This window comes from Papaver somniferum, chromosome 4 (assembly GCF_003573695.1).
Source record: "Papaver somniferum cultivar HN1 chromosome 4, ASM357369v1, whole genome shotgun sequence".
Lineage (NCBI taxonomy): Eukaryota > Viridiplantae > Streptophyta > Magnoliopsida > Ranunculales > Papaveraceae > Papaver > Papaver somniferum.
Genome location: NC_039361.1, coordinates 123,963,295 through 123,987,853, shown reverse-complemented (window position 1 = coordinate 123,987,853; position 24,559 = coordinate 123,963,295). Strand labels below are relative to the sequence as shown.

Genomic DNA, 24,559 nt, shown 5'->3' with positions numbered 1-24,559 from the left:
ACAAAAATCGAGCACTAACAATAGAGACATTAAGTACAATTTAGAAACAAAAATGTGTCTATCAGCCACTTATAAACGGGCTATGACTGCTATATTCCACGACATGATGCACAAGCAAGTGGAAGATTATGTTGATGATGTGGTAGTGAAGTCGAAGACTCGAGCATCCCACTTAGAAGTTCTGAGACAAGTTTTCAAAAGATGCAGAGAATACAAGTTAAAGATGAATCCTCTGAAATGTGCCTTTGGTGTCTCCTCCGGAAAGTTTCCAGGATTTCTGGTCACTGCAGAAGGAATCAAAGTCGATCCAGATAAAACGAAGGCCATTACTACCATGCCTCCTCCATGCACTGTGAAAGAACTTCAGAGTTTTATGGGCAAGGTAAATTATATTCGACGCTTCATTCCTGGACTGGCTCAACTCATAGATTCATTTACCCCTCTGTTGAAGAAAGTAGCAAGTTTTATATGGACAACTGTCCAACAAGAAGCGTTCCAGAAAATACAACAAATACTGTTATCACCTGCTGTCATGAAATCCAGTGCAAATACGGCCACTGATACTTTACACAGCTTCCAGTGATGTCGCTATTGGAGCACTTCTTGCTCAAGAAGACGAAGAAGGGATCGAACGACCGATTTACTACTTCAGACGTACGATAAGAGATGCTCAACTCAGATATCCGAAAGCCGGGAGAGCATGTCTAGCATTAGTGCATGCAATCCAGAAATTCAGACACTATTTGTTATCCAACAAAGTCATGCTTCTTTCCAAAGCTGACCCTATAACGTTTTTACTATCAAAGCCAGACTTGATAGGGAGACCATCAAAGTGGTTACTTCAGATGTCAGAATTCGACATAGCTTGTGTACCACCTAGAGCAATCAAAGGCCAAGCAGTTTCCGACTTACTTGCTGCTTTCCCAGGAGAAAACACGACAACGTTACATGAAGACTTACCTGGTGAGTTTCCAAAAATCTTAGTTATCAAATAAGAGACGTGGCTCTTATAATTTGATGGGTCCGCCACTCCTAGCAACGACACTGGAGGAGCGGGCGCGGTGCTAGTGTCTCCATCTGGTGAAGTCTTCTCACATTCATTCAAACTGGATTTTCACTGCACCAACAATTCAGCTGAATACGAGGCTTTTTTATTAGGTTTTTCCATGGCCAAGCAAGCAGGAGCAACATATCTCGAGATAAGAGGAGATTCGAAACTACTGGTTAATCAAATGAATGGAGCATACTCTCTCAAAGAAATCACACTCGCCCCATTTAGAGCTGAAGCTCAGGGGATATTAGCTCATTTTGCTGATGCAACAATCGTCCATATTGGACGAACTAACAACAAGCATGCTGACTTCCTAGCAACCCTCGCTTCTAAACTGTAATTCGAAGGAGCGGAGAAAAAAATCACGGTGCAAAGGCGTACTGTGTTATCTACCTGGCTTGCTCAAGTCGAAGATATTCAAGCAAACGATTGGCGGGAAACTATTATTCATGAATTGAGCAATTCTCTTTCAGAAGGGAAAGTCGGCCTCGAGGAACTAAAGAATTATTTCTTGCTTCATGGAGCATTATACTATCGGAATCCTGATGGGTCTTTATCACGATGCCTCGGGAAGGACGAAGCGGGCGAGCAACTCAAACGCATACATGAAGAGATCTGCGGAAAGACGTTGGTGGTGACACTTTACAGAATGATGCAACGGATGGGATACTATTGGCCTTCTATGGAGGCTCAGTCAAGAGCTCTGCAAATATCTTGTCCCAATTGTCAGACGCCTCCTCATCATTTAGAAGCTTTGACAGTCCATCACACTGGGGACTGGAGGGAGCCTTACATCAAGTACCTTCGCGACAATGAGTTACCGTCGGAAAAGAAAGAAATGAGTAAGCTCATCCAGAGAGCCAAAATATTTGTCTTTCTTGACGGAATCTTATATCGCAAAAGTTTTGGCGGGACTTTACTAAGATTTTTAGCTGGGAATGAAGTCCCAACAATTCTGAAGGAAATGCACGATGGAGAACATCAAGGAAAGAAGAAATTATTTCTCCAAGTTCATGAGAAATATTATTGGACGACCATAGAAGATGATGCAGCTGCACACGTTCAGAGATGTCATCAATGCCAAGTCCATGGTAATCTCATCCATACTCCTTGTCTTCCATTGAATTCTGTGAACATCCCATGGCCTTTCTATAGCTGAGGACAGGATATCAGCGGGAAAATCAATCCAGCATCTTCGAAGCAGCACGAATACATCATCACCGCGACTGAGTATTTCACCAAGTGGGTTGAAGCTATTTATCTTCGAAGTACTACTGGAGTCACAATTGCAGCCTTCATCAAAGAATACATAATATGCATATTCGGTGTTCCCAAACAGATAGTCATCGATAATGGAACTCTTTTTGCCAAAAAACATGTGACAGAATTGCTTGAGGAATACGACATCAAACAAGTTTTCTCCACACCGTATTATCCTCAAGAAAATGGACAAGCAGAGAGCATCAACAAAACTTTGATATGGATTCTTAGTCGAACAATTCATGATAATCCTCGAACGTGGCATGAAAAATTGCCTATGGCTTTGTAGGCTTATCGAACTGAGCCAAGGATCTCGATCGGGACTTCACTATATTCCCTCGTCTACGGAGCTCACGCGGTACTTCCAACAGAAATCAAAATTCCTTTAGCAAGGATTCCAGTATCCAGTGGAGTGCAATGGGATGAAGCCGAAGTGTCCAATTCAAGAATCGCTGAACTAGACATGCTCGAGTCAAGAAGGGCTAAGGTAGAAAAATATGTGGAAGCATACAAACAAAGGATCTCCAGAGCTTACAACAAAATGGTAAGACCTCGAACATTCCAAGTAGGAGATTTGGTGCTAAAGACAGCAAAACACATTCAACAAGATATGTCTGCTCCTAAGTTTTCCCCGAAATGGGAAGGACCATATGTCATCATCAAGGCAGTGTCCAGTGGATATTACAAGATCCTAGATATTGATGGAGGAGTGGAAGGAAATATCATCAACGGTAAATGGCTCAAAGCGTATTATTCCTGGTCCATAGAAAACCCTTATCTTTTCATCATTTCAAGCATTCCTTAAAATATAATTTATATTCCTCCAAAGAGTATGCAAAATGCTCCTTTGATCATTAAACATTTCATAAATGAGCAAAAATTCTTCCATACCATGATCAATTATCCTGCCTAAAGATAAACCTAAACCTATCCGAAAACAACAATCATAAATGCTCACTCAGAGTAAACCATCCAACAGAGAATAATTTTTATAGACAGCCATGTCAAGCTTCTTTTGAAACTTTTGAGTCTTCACCTTCAAGTCCTGGACAACTTTCTCAACTCTTGTTGATTCTAAGGAGAGTGCCTTCTCCTCTTCCAAGAAAGCAGTTGTGGTAGAAATTGCATCAGCAGCAGCTGCTACCCTGTCGATTTTAATCATCTCGAGTCGACGGCGGATCCAACTCACGTTGAACCGCAGGGTCTCGCAATTCGAGATCATGTCATCCTTCCTATGAAGTTCATGATTTTTGACATCTCGCAGATTCATCTCGTTCATCTCTTCAATGATCGTTAACAGTCCCGCTACCGTAGTCAGAAGGGTTGGGAGAAAGCCTCTCCATATTTCCTTCGTAGCAATATGCCCGTACCGTCTCCAAATTTTATTATACAGAGGTGCGTGACATTTGGGAATGACGAATCCACCGACGAATTCATTATTAGGGTTAGTATTAATCATGGGAGCTTCAAAGGGGAGTCAAGCTGTCGGATATTCATGAATGCGAGCTCTAATCACAGCCTCCAAGGAATCAGTAGAGTCTTCGTCAACACGGTTGTTACTATCGTCAACCACGACCACTGACTCCCCGTTCTTCCTCTTTCCAGCATCAAAAACAACGTGCACATCAACCCGTGGTAAAGAAGTTTGCAATTTCAGATGAAGATTGGATAAACCGTTGAGTAGAACTTCAATCAAGAAGTCATAGAATTACTCACACATGTGCCGGCTTCAATATGAGCTGACCTATACTGGGCAGGGGCTCTAACAGTTCGCTTGGGTCTCGAATTATGAGAAGAAGATGGATTCTTCTGATTATCCTACAACAAATTATTTTCCTATGATCAATAACTCTGATCAAATGGAGAGGAAGAAAATATACAACTTACTGAGATGGACGCTTCCACTTCATGCTTCGACCGAGGTTCGTTTCGAGAAGACGTACTACTGCTAGACATAGTGACGAAAGGTATGATAATCAAAATTTTCTCTGCGCGATGAAACTAACTCAGGAACGGAAGAAGTATTTGCGTAAATGTTAAACCTAAGTCTTGGAGATATATATGAGATACGGTAGGTGCTTATCTTCTGTGAGTAGTCAATTCAGTTGCGAGTTTTAATGAAACCTTAAATTTGAAACAAGATCAATACTGGAGACGCGGAGGAAAATAACGTACTGGGGACTGACCAAAGCTGGATATAGTCACAAAAACACACGGCCTTGTATATGTCGCATGTTTTCTCAACACATACGGCGTACCATAATATTTTGCAGACGGAAACCGCCAAGACAAGTCCAAAAGGATCAGGATGGGTTTTGGTACATGAGCATTGGCTCTATTTGATTCAATCAATAAGAACTGCCATTATTAAAAGGATTTTTCATTCAAAATGAAAATCTTAATACTGAAGTGAAGCTATTCAAATAAAGAAGATGTCTACTATGTAGGCTAAGAAAACATTCAAATGTTTAAGTAAGATCAGGAGTAAAGCTACTCATCATATTCATCCGAGTTGTCGGATTTATCAGTTTCATCATCATTATCCTTCTCAGAATCCTCTTCTTCGTCAGAGTCACTGTCAGGTCCATTGATGAAGTCTGGATGGATATTAGGATCGTCCAAGTCCGAGTCCTCTTCCTCTTCATCCTCGACTCGTTTCGCAATCTCTCTGAGTTCTTTGGTACGATGATCTGGCTTAATCTTGCGATCCTGTGGCACCCACACCGGTTCATCTTCTGAAGCATCAGAGTCGGAAGATACACTATCAACAAATCGACGTATTTCCTCAACCGCTAGTATTCGGCGCTGGATTCGATCCTTTCTACGCCGACGGTCGTCTGCCTCATCATCCTCGGTTTTTCTCTTCATAAGCTCAGCATAAGTGACTCTCCGGTCATTAAGGGGAATATTAGGCTTTGCCCCCTTAGTGTGATTTATCTTAGTTTTCAATTTGGCTGCAGAAGCTTTGAAATCCTCGTCGGAAGAGCTGGAGGAATAACTATAATCATAATCGCTGCTACTGGAAGTCACCATTTTCTGGACCATGAGCATAAAATTATGGACATGCTGATAATAAATCCGCTACAAAAATGGTAATCCTTAACTCTTACCTTTTTTACAATTCCACTAACAATAGTGACGGTAGTGCAAGAGTTAACACTCTAAAATTTGCTTGAATCTCAAAAAACGAACAAAAACTTTAGCACCTGATTTTTCATAAAATCATGAACATAATTTTCATCATGTGAACAGTCACGACCAGGTTATGAAAATTTACATGAAAACAATATTTCATCACAAATAACTGTTTACTTTAACGATTGCTCAAAATCATATTTTATTTGTCAACATAAATATATATATGCATGTTATATATATATATATATATATATATATGCGAGAATTATTCACGTATATTTTTCATGAAAATATATTTCACGTGAGCAAAACCAACTTAAAAAATTAAAAAAATTCATGACCAGGTCGGTTTTACAAAAAAAAAAAAGGAAATAATAATTTTTTCCTTCGTACGAGCATTCTTTCTTTGAAAACGAAGGTTTATTTCAGTTTTGTGAAAAGTTCACATTTTTTAAGATAAAGTTTTGGTTTTCATGAAAGCTCATAAACAAAATTTTATCATCGGACACAAGTTTATTTCAAAAGAAAAATCTCTCTCAAGTTAGGGATTATTGCTAGTCTCTTGAACTAACGATCGAACGAACATACGTTTTCCAAAAATAAGGGTTTTCTACAACACAAACCCTCATATATACACATGTATAAAATTTTAGCATGATCAAGGAATGAACAACTTGTAAATAAGTTATTAGACTTCTGGAAAAAAAACGCGCTTACCTGGTATGTGTCGGCCGGAAGTTGGCCGGACAGTGGCGGCGCCGGTCGACGCTGGCGGCTCCGGCGAGGTTTTCTCCTGCTATCTCCTGTGCTCAAACGTGAAGATGAAGAGGTGATAAAGGTGGTGGCCGTGTGTAGGTGAAATAAAGAAGAAAAGGGATTAATTTCCTTTTATATCAAATTTATTTCCAAAACCTAATTCCATAAGGAATTCCTTTTCGGGCCCGGCCCGTGAATCCTAAACCAACCAAGGTTCCACCATCAAATCAGCGGTTCTACACCAGTTTATGCTCGTTGGATGACGCTTTATTATTCCACTAGGGTTTTCATTCAAACCATGGTTTGCTCATTCAGTCAAAAATCCGGTAATGTCTTATCTTATCTTACGACTAAGTTCAATTACTTATTTTTTCTATAACTGGAAAGTCACCATTCAGTGCTGACTGAGGAACATGACCGACCCTCACTAAGCAGGGGACTTAATGTAGATGGTGGATTTTCGACAAGAGTTAAAATCGTAATAACATAATTATACATGCTCCTGATCCGGCAATCAGATGAGTATTGAGGCTCATGTCTCTCGTTGAAGCATGAAAGCTCATGCCATAAAATCTCTGACTGAGAAGGATATCTCTTAGAGTATATGTAGATGTGTAGTCTCCCAGCTGAGGAAACGACACATCTCATGAACACTGAGCAATATCAGTAATTATTTCTATATAGAATCGAAAGATTGGATGGCTCTTAGACAGCGTGCCTGCTAGTATAGAGCGACAACGCCTTCAGGATACAACAAGGTTTTCCCTGACTATATAAAGAAAATATGACGTTTCAACAAGCTCATGTTTCTCAATCCTCAGATAATTAATGCTCCTAGACAGCATGCCTGCTAGTATAGAGCCGTCAGTTAATTATCTATAATCGTTAACTGAATATTCAACAATATTCTACGATTCTTAGTAATATTTTGTCACTTCAATTTGTGGTTCTTCCCAACAGAATTCCACGGGTTAGTGATAAATATTCAACGTGCGGGCATCTGAGCAGCTATCGAGTAAGCCCCGACCAAAATGGTGTTAGTGTACTCAGCAATAATGCACGAACGAGCACCTGAATGCGCAAACGAGCATTCCAAAACATGAAGGAACGATAAACCTATACAAAATAGGAAGAAAATAATAAAATATTAATCAAGGCGCTGGGAACTGTGCCCACCTGCCGGCCGGTCGTGCCGTGGCCAGTCCCAGGTCCAATTTTATATTTTATCATATTTTTTTATTATTTTCCCTGATCTCATGAAAATCCTTTCATTTAAACAAATCTCCTTCGTCTCAAGGAAACTCCCCAGTCTCATGGTGTTTCCTCGTATCAAAGAAATAATAAAATTTAGGAAAGGTGTCGCGGACCGGGTCCACTAGCCGGACAGCCATGCCTGAGCCTTGATCGGTCCCACACCTCATGACTCCTTATTATTTTATTATTTCCCTCATCCCATGAAAATTCCCTGATTTCATGATATTTTCGTCAATTCATGAAATATTATAAATAAGGGAGAAAACGCATGGGACCTGGGCTCATTGGTCGGACGACCATGCCCTAGATGTGGCCGGTCCCACACGCCCATGTCTTATTATTTTAATAATATTTGTTTCCTCATCTTATGGAAACTCCTTCACTTAAAGAAAATTCCCTAGTTTCAGCAAACTCCTTGGATTCATGAAATTTCACTCAAGTTCATGAAAAATAATATAAAATTAAGGAAACCCGTGGGACAGGGCCATAGCCGGCCGATCACGCCCTAGCCGGTCCCACACTCCCCTTATTTTATCATTATTGTTTTTTATGTTTCCCTCATCTCATGGAAACACCTTGACTTCAACAAATTCCTTGGTTTCAACAAACTTCTTGATTTTATGATATTTCCCTAAAATCATGAAAATATTATAAATTAAGAAAAAGTGCCTTGGTACCGGCTCCTTGGCCGTCCGGCCATGCCTTGGCCTAGCCGGTCCCACACCTCATGATTCCTTCATTATTTTATAATTTTATTCCTTCATCTCATGAAGTTTCACGGTTTTAGCAAAATCCTTGATTTCTTCATATTTTCTCAAAATGTCGTTCAAACGCGCACCGGAAAACATCGAAACTCTCAGGACTGAGACACGAACATTATGGTGACGCGGGCATGTCTCCTTGATCGACCAAGGCTAGCCCTGAGGCTTGCAAATAGCCGGTCCCACGTGTTTTAATAGTTTTGACCTAATTTGCTCAATTGCTCATACTGGGTCCAAACCCTTCTCAAACAGCTGGGAGTTTGTTAAAACGACCATCAGCTGGTCCCATGACCACCAAGGGCTGGTCTCATGATCCCTTGGTCAGTCCCTCATCTCTCCATAATCAGGTTCTACTACCCGACGCTCACACGAGCACTATTTGAAAAATGATTAAACCAACATTTAATCATCCTTTCACCAACTGATCTTCAAGATACTTTGGTATTTTGCTTACTTGAGCATCTGGGTGCTATGTGGTCGGTTCATCATCCCCTGTAGCCGGTCCCTGCTTCATTTTCATGAATGATTTTCAATAAATCATCAATTCGGCAATTGATCAAAATTAGTGTTTCGAATCCAGAGCTCTACAAAACATAATTTTAAGCAGATTCAAACACTAATAATTTTACGTTGATCCCTTGATCAACACTTTAATAATTATGCTCGGCTCAGATATCAGCATCTTAAATTGACGTTTGCTCAAACGAGCAATATTTGCTCAGACGAGCAATATTTGCTTAATTAAAAGAATATTGGTTCAACTATCAATATTCGACGATGTTAACAATTCATTAAACGAGAAACATTTGCTCATACGAGTAATATTTGTTCAAATCATGAATATTGGCTCAACTGTCAATATTCAATAACTCATGCGAGCAGCATTTGCTCATATAAGCAACATTTGCTCATACGAGCAATATTTGCTCAGACCATGAATATTGGTTCAACTATCAATATTTTCTCAGATGAGCAACATTTTCTCAGACCATGAATATTGGTTCAACTATCAATATTTGCTCAGATGAGCAACATTTGCTCAGATGAGCAACATTTGCTCAGTCCATGAATATTGGTTCGACTATCAACATTCAATAAGTCATCATATGAGCAATACTTGCTCATTCCATGAATTATGTCTATTAATGTTCAACAGTTTATCAAACGAGCAATATTTGCTCACCTTAACAATCAACGTAATTATATCTTCGTCTCAACAGACATGTTCAATTCATGAGTCTCAGAACATTTGCAAATTATGTTCAACTCAGCAATAAAAGGACTCGTCGTCCCATAAAGTCAGCAACTGACTAACTAAATACACGCCTGCCTTGCAAACTCCACATTCACGAGACATCAATCGTGTCACATGGGGGGATATTAACTAGGGTTTTGGTCTGGCGGTCTACGGAACGTGTGTTCATACACACAATGAGAATGTGAGCAAGTCGTGCAATCAGTTGGAGGAGTTAGCAAAGTAGTGGGTGGAAAGTTAACCAAGTCTCCGCACGATGAGCAACTGGTTTCAAAACGATTTTCCACTTCCCCACTCTTTGACTCCCGCAACTGTCACACTTCATGGGATCATGGTGTTTTCAATTTAGCAATATAAAAAGTCTCTATATCCTGATTGAAATGGACAAGAATTTCTCAACAAGTTCACACAGACAATCTTTCGTCTATACAAACTCATCGTCTGAGCAATCATTCTCAACTGAGAAAAATTCAATCATTCAGAACTTTCTTACGCAGAATACACAACTCACCTACAATCTCGATCACCATTGATCTCACACATTTCTCAGCTTCCCTCCTACATATCATCCCATCCTCTCTTGTGACCGAATTGACTTTGGAACGACCATTGTCTTGGTTTAGGTCGGGGTCCTACAGATTGATCTCTCGAACTTAAAGCACTCCCTTCTTGTAGTGCATCTGTGTGAGGTTAAATATTTCGCTCGGTTCAAGGAGTATCCTCCGTACGGTCGTCTCCCCAATCCCGTAAAAACCAGCAAATCGTTTTTCCCCATCTACAACATTGAGCAAGAAAATGATATACTTCAGAAAGACAATTTGTTTTCAGATCCTTATAAACATCTGAACACTGTTAGTTCACTGGTTGAACATAATTCAGAAAACATTCACCACTGATTTGAACATAATTCACGAATGATTTCAAATCATGTTGTTTTGTTGTTGATCAACTGTCTAAATCAGAATCAAGGAAACAATCTCATCAAAAGATGTTGTCATATTTCAAGAATTTTTTGGGTCGATATAAGAGTTCTGCTCAATTCATGACTCAAAAGAGTTTTTTCACACTTATGATCCTTCTGTTGAATCAGACCACTCAAGTTGTGACTTAACGAAAGAAGTCTATTCTTGGAATAGTTTCAAAAAGGAAGATGTCCAAAAACATCATGATATATCATATTCTACAAACAAAGATGAGACATCAAGTGCTCACGTCAACAACTAAGTTTGTTGATCGGAACTTCCCAAATTTGTGCTCGATTTAAATAAATGGGAAGTTCTTAAAATAGCACTGGAATATAAGAAAAGTATAATACTATACTCAATCTATCTATATCATGAACATCTAAAGTATTTCTCTAGTTTTGGAATAATTTTTCTATTTTTAGAAGAATACTTTTGATCTTAGGAAAAGTTCATGACAAAATTGGGCAAGATATTTTCCAACTCTCTTGACCATAATGTTTCGGGAAAACCTTACTGATTTTATTTCCGAAAGTGTATATTTTCACAAATTTTATCAAATAAAAATACCTTGATTAGGTGTTGTAAACCAAGTTCTTTTTGATATATAAAACATCTTAAGAACCGATTCTTTTCTCCACGTTCAGTCTGCGGTTCAAGATGGGTGAAAATACTATTGATATTGATTCTTAATTACAGAAGATGAAACATGTCTTCCTACTGAGATTAAGTGCTACTTCTCAAGGGAACATAAGAGGAATCAAATATCACTTGAGCTCATGTTCTTTTTAATGAAATATTTTGATATTGCTCAAGAACAATTGGAAAATTCCGTAAAGAATGAGAAGTGTCTCGAGTCAAATATCTTGAAGTTGATTGTGGAGGTGAATCTCTTGAAGAGGAGACTCAATCATCTAAAATAAAATAGAAGGCTCGAGCACTTGAACGCTAAAGAAACTTCAATAAATAATCAGAGCATTTCTAGGGATTAAGTTATATGCTGTAATACTTAATCCAAGAAAAATACACATCAGTCTTTGATTTATTTCGATTATTGTATAAGGTATATTTTTGAATAAAACGATCAATTATTTATGAATAAAATTATTAGTTTATAATTTTTCTTGTGATAGTTTCCGATTACGTAGCCCGTGCTTGAATGTCTATATTATTGCTATGTGTTTTCGGTTTATGGGATATCTGATTTCGGTTTTCATAACCTTAATATTCGATCTCATATGATGTGAACCCTTATGGTTGGTGTGACTTTTTGATTTAGTGGGATTAAGTTCTAGCCCATGTTGGTAGGCTTTATCAAAGGATCATAAGGTGTTTCGATTGAAACTCATATGTAAAAAGTCACAATGTGTTGAATCAATTTGTGTTTACATGAGTTGTGTTTAGCATAAACATATGTGTTTCGGGTTTTCGACTTTTGTTATTGGCACACATTAGTTAAAACCGATTCAACCTTTCTCTGGTAAAGGTTGCTCTTTGTTGTTGTTCTTTTGTTCTTGCGAGAGGATGACAACATGGGGGAGAGTTCTAACTTGAACTTGCGCGCTTAATGATATATCTTTTTAGGGAGAAGAGGATGCGGAATCTGAGGTAACGAATTCGTTGGTTAATCGTTTTCCCGTTTAAGAAAAGCCTTCTTATATTGCATACATTTTGCTTTTGCTTAATAAAATTTCGGTACAATTGATATATATTCCATTATGTGTGTATATATATATGTGTGTGTGTGTGATTCAATTGTTTCCGGTTAAGAAAAAAATGTGTTAATTTATTTATCTTTATTGTGTGGTTTCTTATTTATTGTTTGATATCAAGTGTTTTTGCTTAACGAAATTTCGGTGCAATTGCGGTGCTATAATGTCTATGTTTGTTTCAATCGCTTCCGATTAAGAAAATAATTGTGCAAGTCAATTTATTTTGGTTTGTATGTATTGTTTATGGCTTAACGAAATACGAGATCATTTGTTTAGTCCAATTCGATTCCGGATAATAGAAACTAAGTTAATTATGATCTTAGTTAGACTTATCAAATTGAAGAATTAGGTTATTCAAGTCTAATTGAATGCTTGACATGAAATACTAGTTAACTAAACTAGTACTTGTCTTGTCTAAAGTGAAAGGTCTACGTTATTGTCTGAATAATTAGAACCTCGTGAGAAAAATAAAGTTAATTCTGATTTTTATTTTGGTCTTATTGAAATAAGCGATTGTATGTTTACACTCGGTTTAACAAGAGAACTAAGTTTCTTAGTCAATTTGTTAAACTATTAGGGAAAATTTCTTCGGGCAATTGTTTCCTCGATAACATATTAAAACTAAATTACTTGTAGTTTTTGTTTTGATATTGGTTATCTAAAGTGGTATGTGAAACCTTCGTGCTTAACTCTTATAGGTTGTACAAGTCTTTTAGATTTGTAAGATCCTTTCGATTTGAACTTTACTTGCTCGAACCTTTGTCGTTTTGTGACAAAAAGGGGAGAAAACTATATGGAGTAAATAGGTGATTTGTAATCACTAAGGAAAGGACAATTGTGCTTAAACGTTATATCTAACGAAAGAGTAAAGCATTGACTAAGAGGGAGCAACATATCATATTGTTGTGTAGTTATCTTGAATACAAAAGGGGAATAACAAAGATGTTCTGATTGAAAATCTACCTATCTTACATTTAGGGGTAGTATTAGCTTTGTTATTCAAATGTCAACAACAACATTTATTGTGTTGTTGAAACTTGGAATCAAGCGTATGTATAATGAATTCTTGTAATTTTTCTATCCATATGTATTAAGAGTTTTGTCACTAAAATTGAAAAAGGGGGAGATTGTTAGAGCATATCTCGGTTGAACCCACCAAGCGTTGGTATGTCAAGTTTGGTTGTCACATTTTAGTATAGCAAAACTCATCTAAGAGTCGCTTGATTATGTACTAGAGACAACTTCGTATAGGTTAGACTAGAAAGTCTAAGATTATGAGACATACAAGTATTACTCGAAGACCTGAAGAATGTGATGAAGTATCGAGCTACAACGACGACATCATCCTTCCTCTTGAGGTTAGTAATACTGACTTGAACTGTTTCATTCCTAATATATCTTTCAAGTTGTGCTATATTGAAAACATAACTGTGAAGCTATGAATGATTATTATACTCTAGTAGTGAGACATAATCATATGATCATAGTGTTAACGAATTAGAATACGAAGTATAATGCTTATCTTTTGAACTTCGTATATATGACATCAACATAATCGTATGAATGCTATTGTGATTATGTGTATGGGTAAAGGTGAAGATTTCATCCTAGGAAAAATTGTTTACATTTGTTTAAAGGAAGTACATTCATGAACTTGTTTTATGAATCGAAAGGTAAATCGCTAGGCTTATTGGTATTGTTATTCATTGCATATCTTTGGATTACCAATATGTGTGAGTTAGTAGAACCGATCATAAATTGTTAAGTATCTTGGTATAACTAATCACAGTACCTGACTTATGATTTGGTATGACTGGTTTTTATTAATTAGTGTAACCGATCCTAAGTAATCACCTGAGATGGTATGACCCATATTTGTAATTGGTGTGACCGATCCTAGTAATTGGTGTGACCAATCACAAAATAATTGTGTAATCAATCCTTGTAATTGGTGTAACTGGTCCTAGTAATTGGTGTAACCGATCCTGGTAATTGGTGTAACCAATCCTAGTGACTTGTGTAACCGATCACAAGCAATACCATGAGTATATGGTAACGGGTCCTGGTAATTGATGTAACCGATCCTGGTAACCGACATAACCGGTCTTGGTAACTTGTGTGTTCGATCAAAAGTAATCCATATTAAGGTATAACCGATCCCTGTGATTGGTAGAACCGATTGAACCCATGATTGTGATTTGATACTTGATCAATCACATAGTTGTCTTGGAATACAGATGAACCAATTCTAAACTTGCTTAGAATTGTGGTATAATCGATTCCAAGATTGTAAATATGAAAGAGGATTTCCAAAGAAAATATGTCAACACACTTTGAACACGAACAACAACTCTTATCTTTTATTGTTCAAAGTGATTCCTTAATTACTCAAGGAGATCCCGGTCCGAAATAAATTAAGGATCTTTTAATTAAGGTTGTTAGTTTTATATGCTTTAATTACCAGCAATTAAATGCATATCTCTAGAGAATAAAAATTAGTAATGTGCATTTACTAACTGGAGATTTTCTATTGAGAGATTTCAGAAAATATTGGACAAAGCATTTCCAGGAATTATGAAAACCGATTTGGGCATTTATTGCATATCTTGAGAATATTCGGTTTTTGAAATTCCTTGGTGTCTAAACATTCTTGGTCTATGAGTACCTAAGTTTGCATTTCTAGCAAACTATCCTAAGAGCCAGACAAACTTCATCTTTTTGTTGTTTCTGGTGGAGCCGTCTATCCGGAGAGGAAAGTACCCTAGTTAGACGAAATCTCTTATGACCGCTCGTTCTACGAGTACCGTTAGTGGGAAACAAGATAATTGCATTTAATTAGTTTTCGATTGATTTGATTGACTAATAATTTTTGAACTTTGATTGCACCTAGTTTGTTTATTCTTTAGAATCTTCTCTTCTGATATAAGATTCACTCAACCTAGATCGAAGTGTCGACGAGATCTTTAGAACTGTTTGTAGATCTAAAGACATCTTGTGATAATCCATTATTAACAGACTCCGTTCTGTGCGCGATTGATCAAAAGAGATTCAAGTGGTGTTGTGCAGGTTTAATTGAAGATTAAAGAAGATTTGAAGACGAAGAAGATTTCTGATTGGTTTCTCATATCTTTGTGTAGCACAAACCTTGATAGGCTGGGATCCAACTAGAATCGGATTTATTCGATTGATTAGTTGTGTGAGATCGACATCACTTTATAGTTTCTTGTTGGATTCTATATTGATTGATTGCAAATCTAAACTCTGATACTTGGGTAGTTGTTGGATAGATTGATCCAACCAAGAAAATGAGTTTATTAGTATAAAAGAAAGAGCCTTTGTATATAATTTGAGATATCTTTATCTGGAAAGAATCAATAGAGTTTTTACCAAATAGATTTGTTGTTACTTTATTGTTTGGAATACGATCCAAAGGAATTGCTCCAGTGCGTGCACTTATTGAATGTCGGAAGCGCAGGGATACTGAAGAAACTAAGTGAATTAAGTTTAGTTGCTTGGTCTCAACTAAACGAAGTTGGTTTAGATTTTGTATAACGGCTTAATTCTGAGAGTATTCAATTCTGAACTTGTTTCCGAGGTTTTTCTGCATTTGCGGTTTCCTCGTTAACAAAATCTTGCTGTGTCTTTTACTTTTTTATTTTCGCAATTATAATTTTTTATTATAACAAAAAGTAAAATGCACAAACATTAACTCTATACTACTTGATAGTGATCCTATAGATTTTGCTTAAGTCCGAGCCTATTATCAAGTTATCACATTTTGTTTGTTGTATTGTCTCGATCTCGTATTCATAGACGATCACACAAAGTTTGAATACCGATTTGTCTTATTGTCTCGACTTTGTCCATAGAAAATCACTTTCGGTAAGAGGAATTGTCTTGTTAAAAATCTCGAAATATGATTCTAAGCAAAAATGTTCAACTATCTGTAACAATATTAGTTCTAAACAATTTATTGTGTGAATTAATTTGTGGATCAATTGAAAATTTCCCAGGCAAATGATTTTATCACGCGGGAACGTTTCAAACATCGTAAGAGAGAAATTCAGAATTACTGATATTTCTGCTTAGTGTAGGTTGGCGAATCAGTTCGCAAACCATAAATATTTGAGTTTCAGAAATATAGGAGGGTTGGGGAACCAGTTCGCAAACCGCAAGTTCAGATAGGTGGATATTTTAAAGATTGTGGTGTATTTGGATACCCTCGTCTTTTCACTTGGCATACCATGCTATAGGTGCTTGCTTGAGACCATATATAACTTTATGTAACAAACATACATGATTAGGCTTAGAAGGATCCACCAACCATGGAGGTTGAGTCATAAACACTACCTATTGCAACTCACGATGTAGAAAAACATTACTTACATCCAGCTGATGTATTTTCCAATCAAACTGAACAGCCATTGAGAGAACTATTCTGATTGTTCTGGGCATCACAACAGGGGTGAAGGTTTCCTCATAGTCCAAACCTGGTTGCTGATGATAGCCCTTAACCACCAATCTAGTTTTAAACTTATTAATACTCCCATCTACATTGTGTTTGAGCCTAAAGACCCATTTACATCCCACTACATTTTGTGCAGCATCTGGTGAAACCATTGACCATGTACCTGCTTGCATTAGAGCACTATATTCTTCTACAGAAGATATTCTCCATTCTTTAATTATATTAGCAGCAGTAATAGTTTTGGGAACATGACACATAAAAGTTGTTTGTCGAGGATGTTTCGTAGCTAGATAAGACTTAGGAGTGTATATGCCATTTATACCCCTAATAGTCATTTTATCATCATTCTTGACAATAGGATTAGAGATTTGTGAGTGTGAAGGAGAAACATAAGGTGAGGAGAAATTAAGCAATTCAGGAGTGGAGGATGAAACTGAAGCAGATGAAGTAATGTCCTGATAAGGAAAGGAATTCTCATTGAATGACACATGCCTTGAAATGTAAATAGTACCAGTGAGTGGCTCTAAGCACCTATACCCTTTATGTTGTAAACTGCAACCCAGAAAAATACAGATCTTACTTCTAGGTTCCAGTTTATTTGATGTATATGGTTTTAACCATGGTAAACAAGCACAAACAAAGACTTTCAAGAAATTATAGTCAGGCTTTTTATGAAAAAGAACTTCAAATAGAGATAGAAACCCAAGAGATCTGGTAGGTAATTTATTGATGAGATAATTGGTTGTGTGAAGGGCTTCTACCCAATATGAATTTGGTAAGCCGCATTGAAGAAGTAGAGTTCTAGTAACCCCTAACAAATGTTTGTGTTTAACTAATGCAACCCCATTCTGCTCAGGGTATGAGGACAACTCAGTTCATGGGTGATACCTCTAGATTGACAATATCGAGCAAGGAATCTATTTAAAAATTCTCCTCCATAATTGTAATGACAGAATGATTAAGAAGCTTTTCAATTCTTGTGGAAAAGGAAACAAAAGCATGTTTAAATTCAGATTTATAGGTTAAAGGAATAACCCAACAATATTTGGTACATTCATCTACGATGTCTGCATAGTACAGACTACCATACATAGAAGCAACATGACAAGAACCCAGAGGTCCATACGTAACAATTCTAATGGTTGTTGAGCTACAGAGGTAGACAATTGAAAAGGAAATTTATGTGATCTGCATAATTTGCATTCACTACAGAAGAATGGTTTATTAGAAATGTTTGCAAGATATAAAGTGTTACAAATTTTCTGAAGTATTTGAAATGAAGGATGACTAAATCTCTTGTGAAGGAGAGCACTGTCACTTATTGTAGAGGTATAGGCATGATGACTGGGGTTGAAATTGATAGGATATAGACCATTTCTATGTGTACCTTGGAAGAGAATCTTCCCAGAGGTCTGATCCTTCACTGAAAAGCCATGGGGATCAAGAGTTAGAGAAGGATTATTATCAGTAGTGAATTTGTGAGCAGATAGAAGACTTTGTGAAGCCTGGGGAACTAGGAGAACATCATTAAGCATGAAAGAATGATCATTAACAGTTTTACTAGTGTAACCAGTGTGAGTTATGACATACCTCCACCATTTGCTGTGTTGATAATTTCAGTTCCATCATAAGGAGTTGCTTCATGTAGAGCAGCAGAATCAGAAGTAATATGGTTATTAGCTTCATTGTCTATAATACATTCATCAGTATCAAATATTTCAGGTGCTACCAGCATAGCACTGAGATTAGATGGTGGTGGCCTTCCCTCGTAGGAGAATTAGGAGGAAGATGACTATCAGATAGACATATCTGACAAGGTTGTTTGTCACTAACTGCAGAGCCTCTACCATAACTGTTTCTTGAGAAAATAGCAGGATTAGGATACCTTCCACCACTTGAATGTCTTCCTCTGTAACCTCCCCTGATTGGAGACTCCTCTAAATGAATTCCTGTAGTTATTTGCCATAAAAGCCTTTGCATCCAACTCATGTTTAGTGGTTTTGAGTCTTTCACTAACCACAGTTTCTTCACTAAGGAGATTATTAAGCAATTTTATACTACTAATAGGAGGATTTTTATGCCTCATGGAGGTTGCAAATGGTATATATTCTGAATTAAGAGCTTTAAGTGTGATAACTACTAATTCCCTATCAGAAACAATTTCATTAGATCAGACAAAAGTTTGATTTCATTTATGAGTGCAATAATTTAGTTTTCACCTTGAGTAACGGAAAGCAGTTTGGTTATGAGTTGAATTGAATGTATTGATGAAGCGAGAGAGAATTTATCTTCAATACTCAGCCAAAGTTGATGAGAGGTAGTGCATCTAGAGAAGTACGATATTACAGATTCAGATATTGTAGAATTTATCCACATAATGATGGTGGAATCCTCTTCAATCCAATCTGAGTATGCCGGATTATCAACTCCATTTGCTTCATTTCTTGGTGATGTATATTGAGGTGGACAGGGATATGTACTATTTAGATATCTCAGTAGCTTGTAGCTTTGAATCACATGATTCATCAAATTCTTCCATACATAGTAATTGTCTTCTTTAAGTTTTAGAGTTACAAAATTAGTAATCTGATTTAGTTGCATTCGAGAAAATGAGTTAGTTGTTGGATTTTCCATAGAAAAACAAGAAATTCTTGAATCGAAAAGTAGATTTGATATTGAAGAACAAGATTTCAAAGAAAAATCACAAAATCGTGATATAGAATAGAAAAATTTACTGTAAACAAGAGATTGTGAAGAAGATTGAATGAAAAACTCAAATCAAGTCGAATAGATCTGAAAAATTGAGTTTACGAAAATAAAAAGCAATAAAAGATGAAATCTCTGATTTTGAAAATCACCAGTAAAGTTGCTTCTAAGAAGCTTGAAGATCCAAAGAGTGACATCGGATGAGAGAGATGAAGCTTCAGGTTGCAGGATCAAAGTCGGTTTCAAAATATAACCATAACCTATCTGATCCCATAATAGCTTGACTCGAAACGTCTTCTTTGTAAATATACTTAAATTCATATGACATCGTCTCAAAATATAGAATAGTAAGATAGCGAGTAAAATAGAATGGCTCAGTCTTCACATACCTGATATTGAAGTTCTCCAAATGTATTTGTCGACCTTCGGTCTTCGAGGGTGATGTCTGATACTCAACTACCAAATTCTAACCTAGACCGAGACTTGACTTAGTAGACTAGAAATCAATATATAGTTTTTATCATCTAATATTGACAACAAGCTTGAGGTAGCAGAACTTGTGGGTTCAACCGACCAATGCTCTAACATTTAGCTTTAGTCCTCAAGTCTTTAATCAATCACAAATTTGAACCTTTCGTTGGCTCCAATTTTTTTATGATCCAAAACCTGTAACAAAAAGACAAATACCTAAAGATATAAAATAGAACAAAATAATAAAAATCTAAAACTCTAAACCTCTAAACCTAACAACAAGTCCGCATTGGTGGCGCCAAAAACTGGTGTGTTTGTAAAAATGGTAAACAAGAGATTCCTTCAAGACTTGTGAAGATTTGATTTCAGGTTTTAATTTTTAATACTAAAACAAAGAAAATTAGACAAAAATGATATCAAGATTATTTGAGATAGCGGAGACAAAGGATTCCACCATTAACCAATTTTTATGTGATTTAGTTAGTAACAATATTCATGCAATTCTTTCGTTCAAAGTGATTCTAAAATATTTCCTGTAGTAGATTTTTAAAAAATAGATGTTAATCGCAAGCATGGAACATCAAAATCCCTAAACTAAGCATACTTCCTCAAGAGAAAACACAACTAATTAATAATACATATAAAAAAGTATAGAAATTAATTAAATAGAAAATACAACATATTTATTGCAAAAAGGGCTTCCTATGAAACCTAGGCAAGGGTTTAGTGGTTGGTTGCCTGCCAAGGAAAATTACTTTAAGTTCTTTCACTACACAATTATAAATAATAGTATAGTTATAAGAACAGATTCAATCCACGGGAAGATATGGGTTGTTATTCGTAATTGAAAACTTAAGTAAACTGACGGATTTTTGATTAAAGTCTAAGTAATTAAACATTATAATAACAAAGAATGAATAAAAAAATCAATAGGTTCAGAATACTGGTTAAGGTTCATCATCAATCATAAGACATGCACTTTGACTAATAACTAGAGTTGTAGTTTTAATCATTCATTATCAAGAGTCCTAGAATACCCCATCGAGAGCATTGATATGTGTCAAATTAACATCTTAATTATATCTATAGTTTATGCTTTCTTTGTTATGTTTTCTTGTGAACTATGTATTATTATGTTTGCTTTTGAGTTTTATAGGTGCTTTAGAGACATTGGAGCAAAAGGAAGTGAAACTCGTTAAAATCTAAGCTTTCTTCTTATCATCTCGTAGAGAACGAAAAGACGAAGCCAATGACGAAAAAATGAGGAAACTATACTGTCAATTTTCCAAGACTGACAGTTAAATGGAGGTAGCCCTTATCCTAACCCACTGGGTGCCAATAACCATCCCATATATTTTGACCTGGAATTGGGTCGAGAAGAAATCGGTTCTTTCTCAATTCATGCCGCTGCTGTGAAGATGTTGTCTGAAATTAAAGAGTTTGGGTCTGAGAAATGGTATGAGCTTGAATCAGTGAAAAGAAATTGGTAGCAGATTACGAACTGAAGCTTTTGATTAAGAATTTGATGAATTTAGGGTTTGAGTTATAAGGGAAATTAAGAACAAGGTGAGCTCGAGATTGAAGCAGTAGTTGAGTTCATGCCCTGAAAGTGGAGATTTCATTTGAAGTTTGCTGCTGCTCGCGGTCAACTGGTTGGCAGTGAAGATTTGGAAGAATTAGAGAAGAAGAATGATTACAGCTACAGTTGGAGCTAAGACGGTGGTCATTGCTGTGGTAATGAATGGAAGAAACCCATACATGGTTTGAAATGAATGTCTTACAGGCTAGAATGGGTGAAGCTCTGATGCAAGATTTGAATTTGCTAGTGAATGAAACTAAAATTGAGATGCAGAGAGCAAAGGTAAGTTTGTTAGTTCAATCCCTGACACACTTTTGGTAAGTTACTGTTTTTGTGCAATTTCGTGGTCAAAAAATTGATAACATATTGGTAAGTTTGTTAGCTAAAATATACGCATCTTTTTTAAATTCTAACTCATCTTTTAGGATATGTCTCTCATGAAATGATCGTTCAACAATTGTTATAGTGGTTTGTTAAGAGAAGCTAAACCATGTTTCTCATGTCACTGTTATAGGATTATATGGTGGTTGATTAGACAGGTAGTGGACATCCCTGTGTACTTGAATCTGCATATACCCAGTTATTTTTGAAAAAGTTAACCTCAACCAAAATGACCCATTTTATTTACAACAGTTAAAATAGGTACAAACAATCCACAACTTCATCAGTGACACAAAATTTTGATTGGAAACAAAACTTATCAAATATGGTGTAATACTGGAAAAGGCTACCTAACTTTCAAACGTGCATCATCATAAAAAATATGAACACGGCTAGGTTTAGAAGATAAATTTGGTTGCAGATAACATAGCCAATCATTAAAATTATACTCCCTCTGTTTTTAGAAAAGAGATACTTTCACTTTTTCATTTTAGTTTAAAAAGTGATACGGGCGAGGATGAAGAGGTGGACTTTGGAACATGCCACGGTGAAGCTCTATCTGTCACTGTAAATGGAGCCGGTGTTATGAGATAATTTTTGTGGACCTTTGAAAGGGTGTTAAAAGAGGCCAAGGAAATAACAACCTGGCTTGACGATAAAATGGAGTTTAGTGCATTAGGTCAACACATTAGATGTTGTAATGAGTTTATAAATTTCATTTTAGCATAGTGTTAAACACTAATATCCGTGTGACCACCAAAAAATACCCATTTAAGTGCATGTAGTAAAACCCGTACATCCAACCTGTTCTGCTTCGATCATGCGCAAGTCCTAAGGAATTTCATGTGACTGAAACCTGGCAATCCTAGAGTCAAGTTGACTGAAACAAAAGCATTGATGCTACCCTCATCATTAGGAAGCGTGAGTATAAAAATACTTGGAGGCAAAAGTCTCAACTGGTGAGTATAAAAATACTCATCCTAATGCTCTCTGATCAAAAAGACTATAATCCTCGTCATCTTTTAAAATCATAAGACTGGGTCTAGTGGTGCTTCCCAGCCACTTCCCAAACACCTTTACACATCAGCCTGGGAAAGACCTGGGTCTTGCGGTTTTTCTCAGAGACTTCCAGGGACGGCTAATGGTTAGCCGTTCTAACCCAAAAAAACGGGCATTGATCAGCCGTTCTTCATATAACAGTCACTAATTGTCCATTTTAGATGAAACGCCTAATGGTTAACCGTTCTCCGTATATTGACCAGTCAAAATCGATTGAACCGGCTGACCATTAACCGTTCCCTTTTTAGCCAAAAGTTCCAGGAAGAACGAACACAGTTCATTCATCCTTCATCATGTTTTTGTTCTTCCCCTCCCCTTTCTTCCTTCTCTTCTCAACCAAAATAACTAAACATCACCTACACAATTTCAGGATTTGGGTTTGTTGAGGAAGCTCTTATTGAAAGTTGCGAGAAGTCCACTGAACCTTATCATTTAGAGGAAGGAGGAGTCGTAACAAGGTTTTCGTAGATGAACCTGCAGAAGGATCATTGTCGAAACCTGCCCAGCAGAACGACCCGTGAACACGTGAATCCAAGTTTAGTGGTGATGCAAGTGGGGAGAGATACCCCTTGCTCCACCGCTCGGTCGGGGAGTTGGCTAACGCCCTCTCTTCGTGCCGAAAAACGAACCCAAGGCGCGGTAAGCGCCAAGGAAAAAACAAATGGATACTAGCGTGCCTCTTCTCTTTCTCCTGCCTCGGTGGGAAAAATGCAGCGGTAGGTTTCGCGAAATCCAATCTTCGAACGATTCTCGGCAACGGATATCTCGGCTCTCGCATCGATGAAGAACGTAGCGAAATGCGATACTTGGTGTGAATTGCAGAATCCGGTGAACCATCGAGTTTTTAACGCAAGTTGCGCCTCAAGCGTTTGGGCCGAGGGCACGCTTGCCTGGGCGTCAAGCACCAAGTCTCCCCCTCCAACTCATGTCATTGGCACCTTCGGCGACATTGGCATTGGGCAGTGAATGGGGAGGATATTGAACCCCCGTTCCTTGAAAGTACGGTCGGTCTAAACACAGGTCCTGGGAGGCCAGCGTCACGATTCATGGTGGTCGACACTCGTTGTCTCTATTCATTCCTGAATCCGTGTCTGTTGTGCTTGCCGTGAAGGACCATAAGGAACCCATCGGTCCATAAATATGGTGCCCACTCTGCGACCTCAGGTCAAGCGGGACTTTCCGCTGAATTTAAGCATATCAATAAGCGGAGGAGAAGAAACTTACAAGGACTCCCTTAGTAACGGCGAGCGAACCTGGAACAACCCAGCAGAGAATCGGACGGCTTCGCTTTCCGAATTGTAGTCTGTAGAAGCGTCCTCAGCGACGGACCGGGCCCCAGTCCCCTGGAAAGGGGCGCCTGAGAGGGTGAGAGCCCCGTCGTGTTCGAACCCTGTCGTACCACGAGGCGCTGTCGGCGAGTCGGGTTGTTTGGGAATGCAGCCCAAAACGGGCGGTAAATTCCGTCCAAGGCTAAATACTGGCGAGAGACCGATAGCGAACAAGTACCGCGAAGAAAAGATGAAAAGGACTTTGAAAAGAGAGTCAAAGAGTGCTTGAAATTGTCGAGAGGGAAGCGGATGGGGGCCGGCTATGTGTCCCGGTCGGATGCGTAACGGTGATGAGCCGGTCAGAAAACGATCGACTCGGGGTGCGGACCGACGCGGATTGAGGCGGTGTCCCAAGCCAGGGTTGTAGTCATGCCCGCGGAGACGTCGTCGCCTCGATCGTGGTGGGCAGCACGCGCCT

General features: G+C 37.7%; 1 protein-coding gene and 1 non-coding gene across 2 annotated transcripts; both read left to right on the top strand.

The window, feature by feature from the left end:
• Positions 1-223: 223 nt before the first annotated feature.
• On the top strand, positions 224-2,600 carry LOC113273084. Its single transcript, XM_026522852.1, has 4 exons — positions 224-382; positions 807-963; positions 1,399-1,685; positions 2,217-2,600. The coding sequence occupies exons 1-4, from the start codon at positions 224-226 to the stop codon at positions 2,598-2,600; spliced, it is 987 nt and encodes a 328-aa protein (XP_026378637.1).
• A 20,958-nt stretch (positions 2,601-23,558) lies between these two features.
• Positions 23,559-23,713, top strand: LOC113276724. The gene has a single exon (XR_003324609.1). It is a non-coding gene; the product is annotated as a 5.8S ribosomal RNA (ribosomal RNA).
• The last annotated feature ends 846 nt before the right edge of the window (positions 23,714-24,559 follow it).

What these genes read in the sequence shown, in the direction of transcription:
- LOC113273084 (XM_026522852.1), top strand. Translation starts at nt 224, where the DNA reads ATGAATCCTCTGAAATGTGCCTTTGGTGTCTCCTCCGGAAAGTTTCCA. An exon ending in TTCAGAGTTTTATGGGCAAG is followed by an intron (nt 383 to 806) that starts GTAAATTATATT and finishes TTACTATCAAAG; the next exon opens with CCAGACTTGATAGGGAGACC. An exon ending in TCTGCGGAAAGACGTTGGTG is followed by an intron (nt 1,686 to 2,216) that starts GTGACACTTTAC and finishes AGCTGAGGACAG; the next exon opens with GATATCAGCGGGAAAATCAA.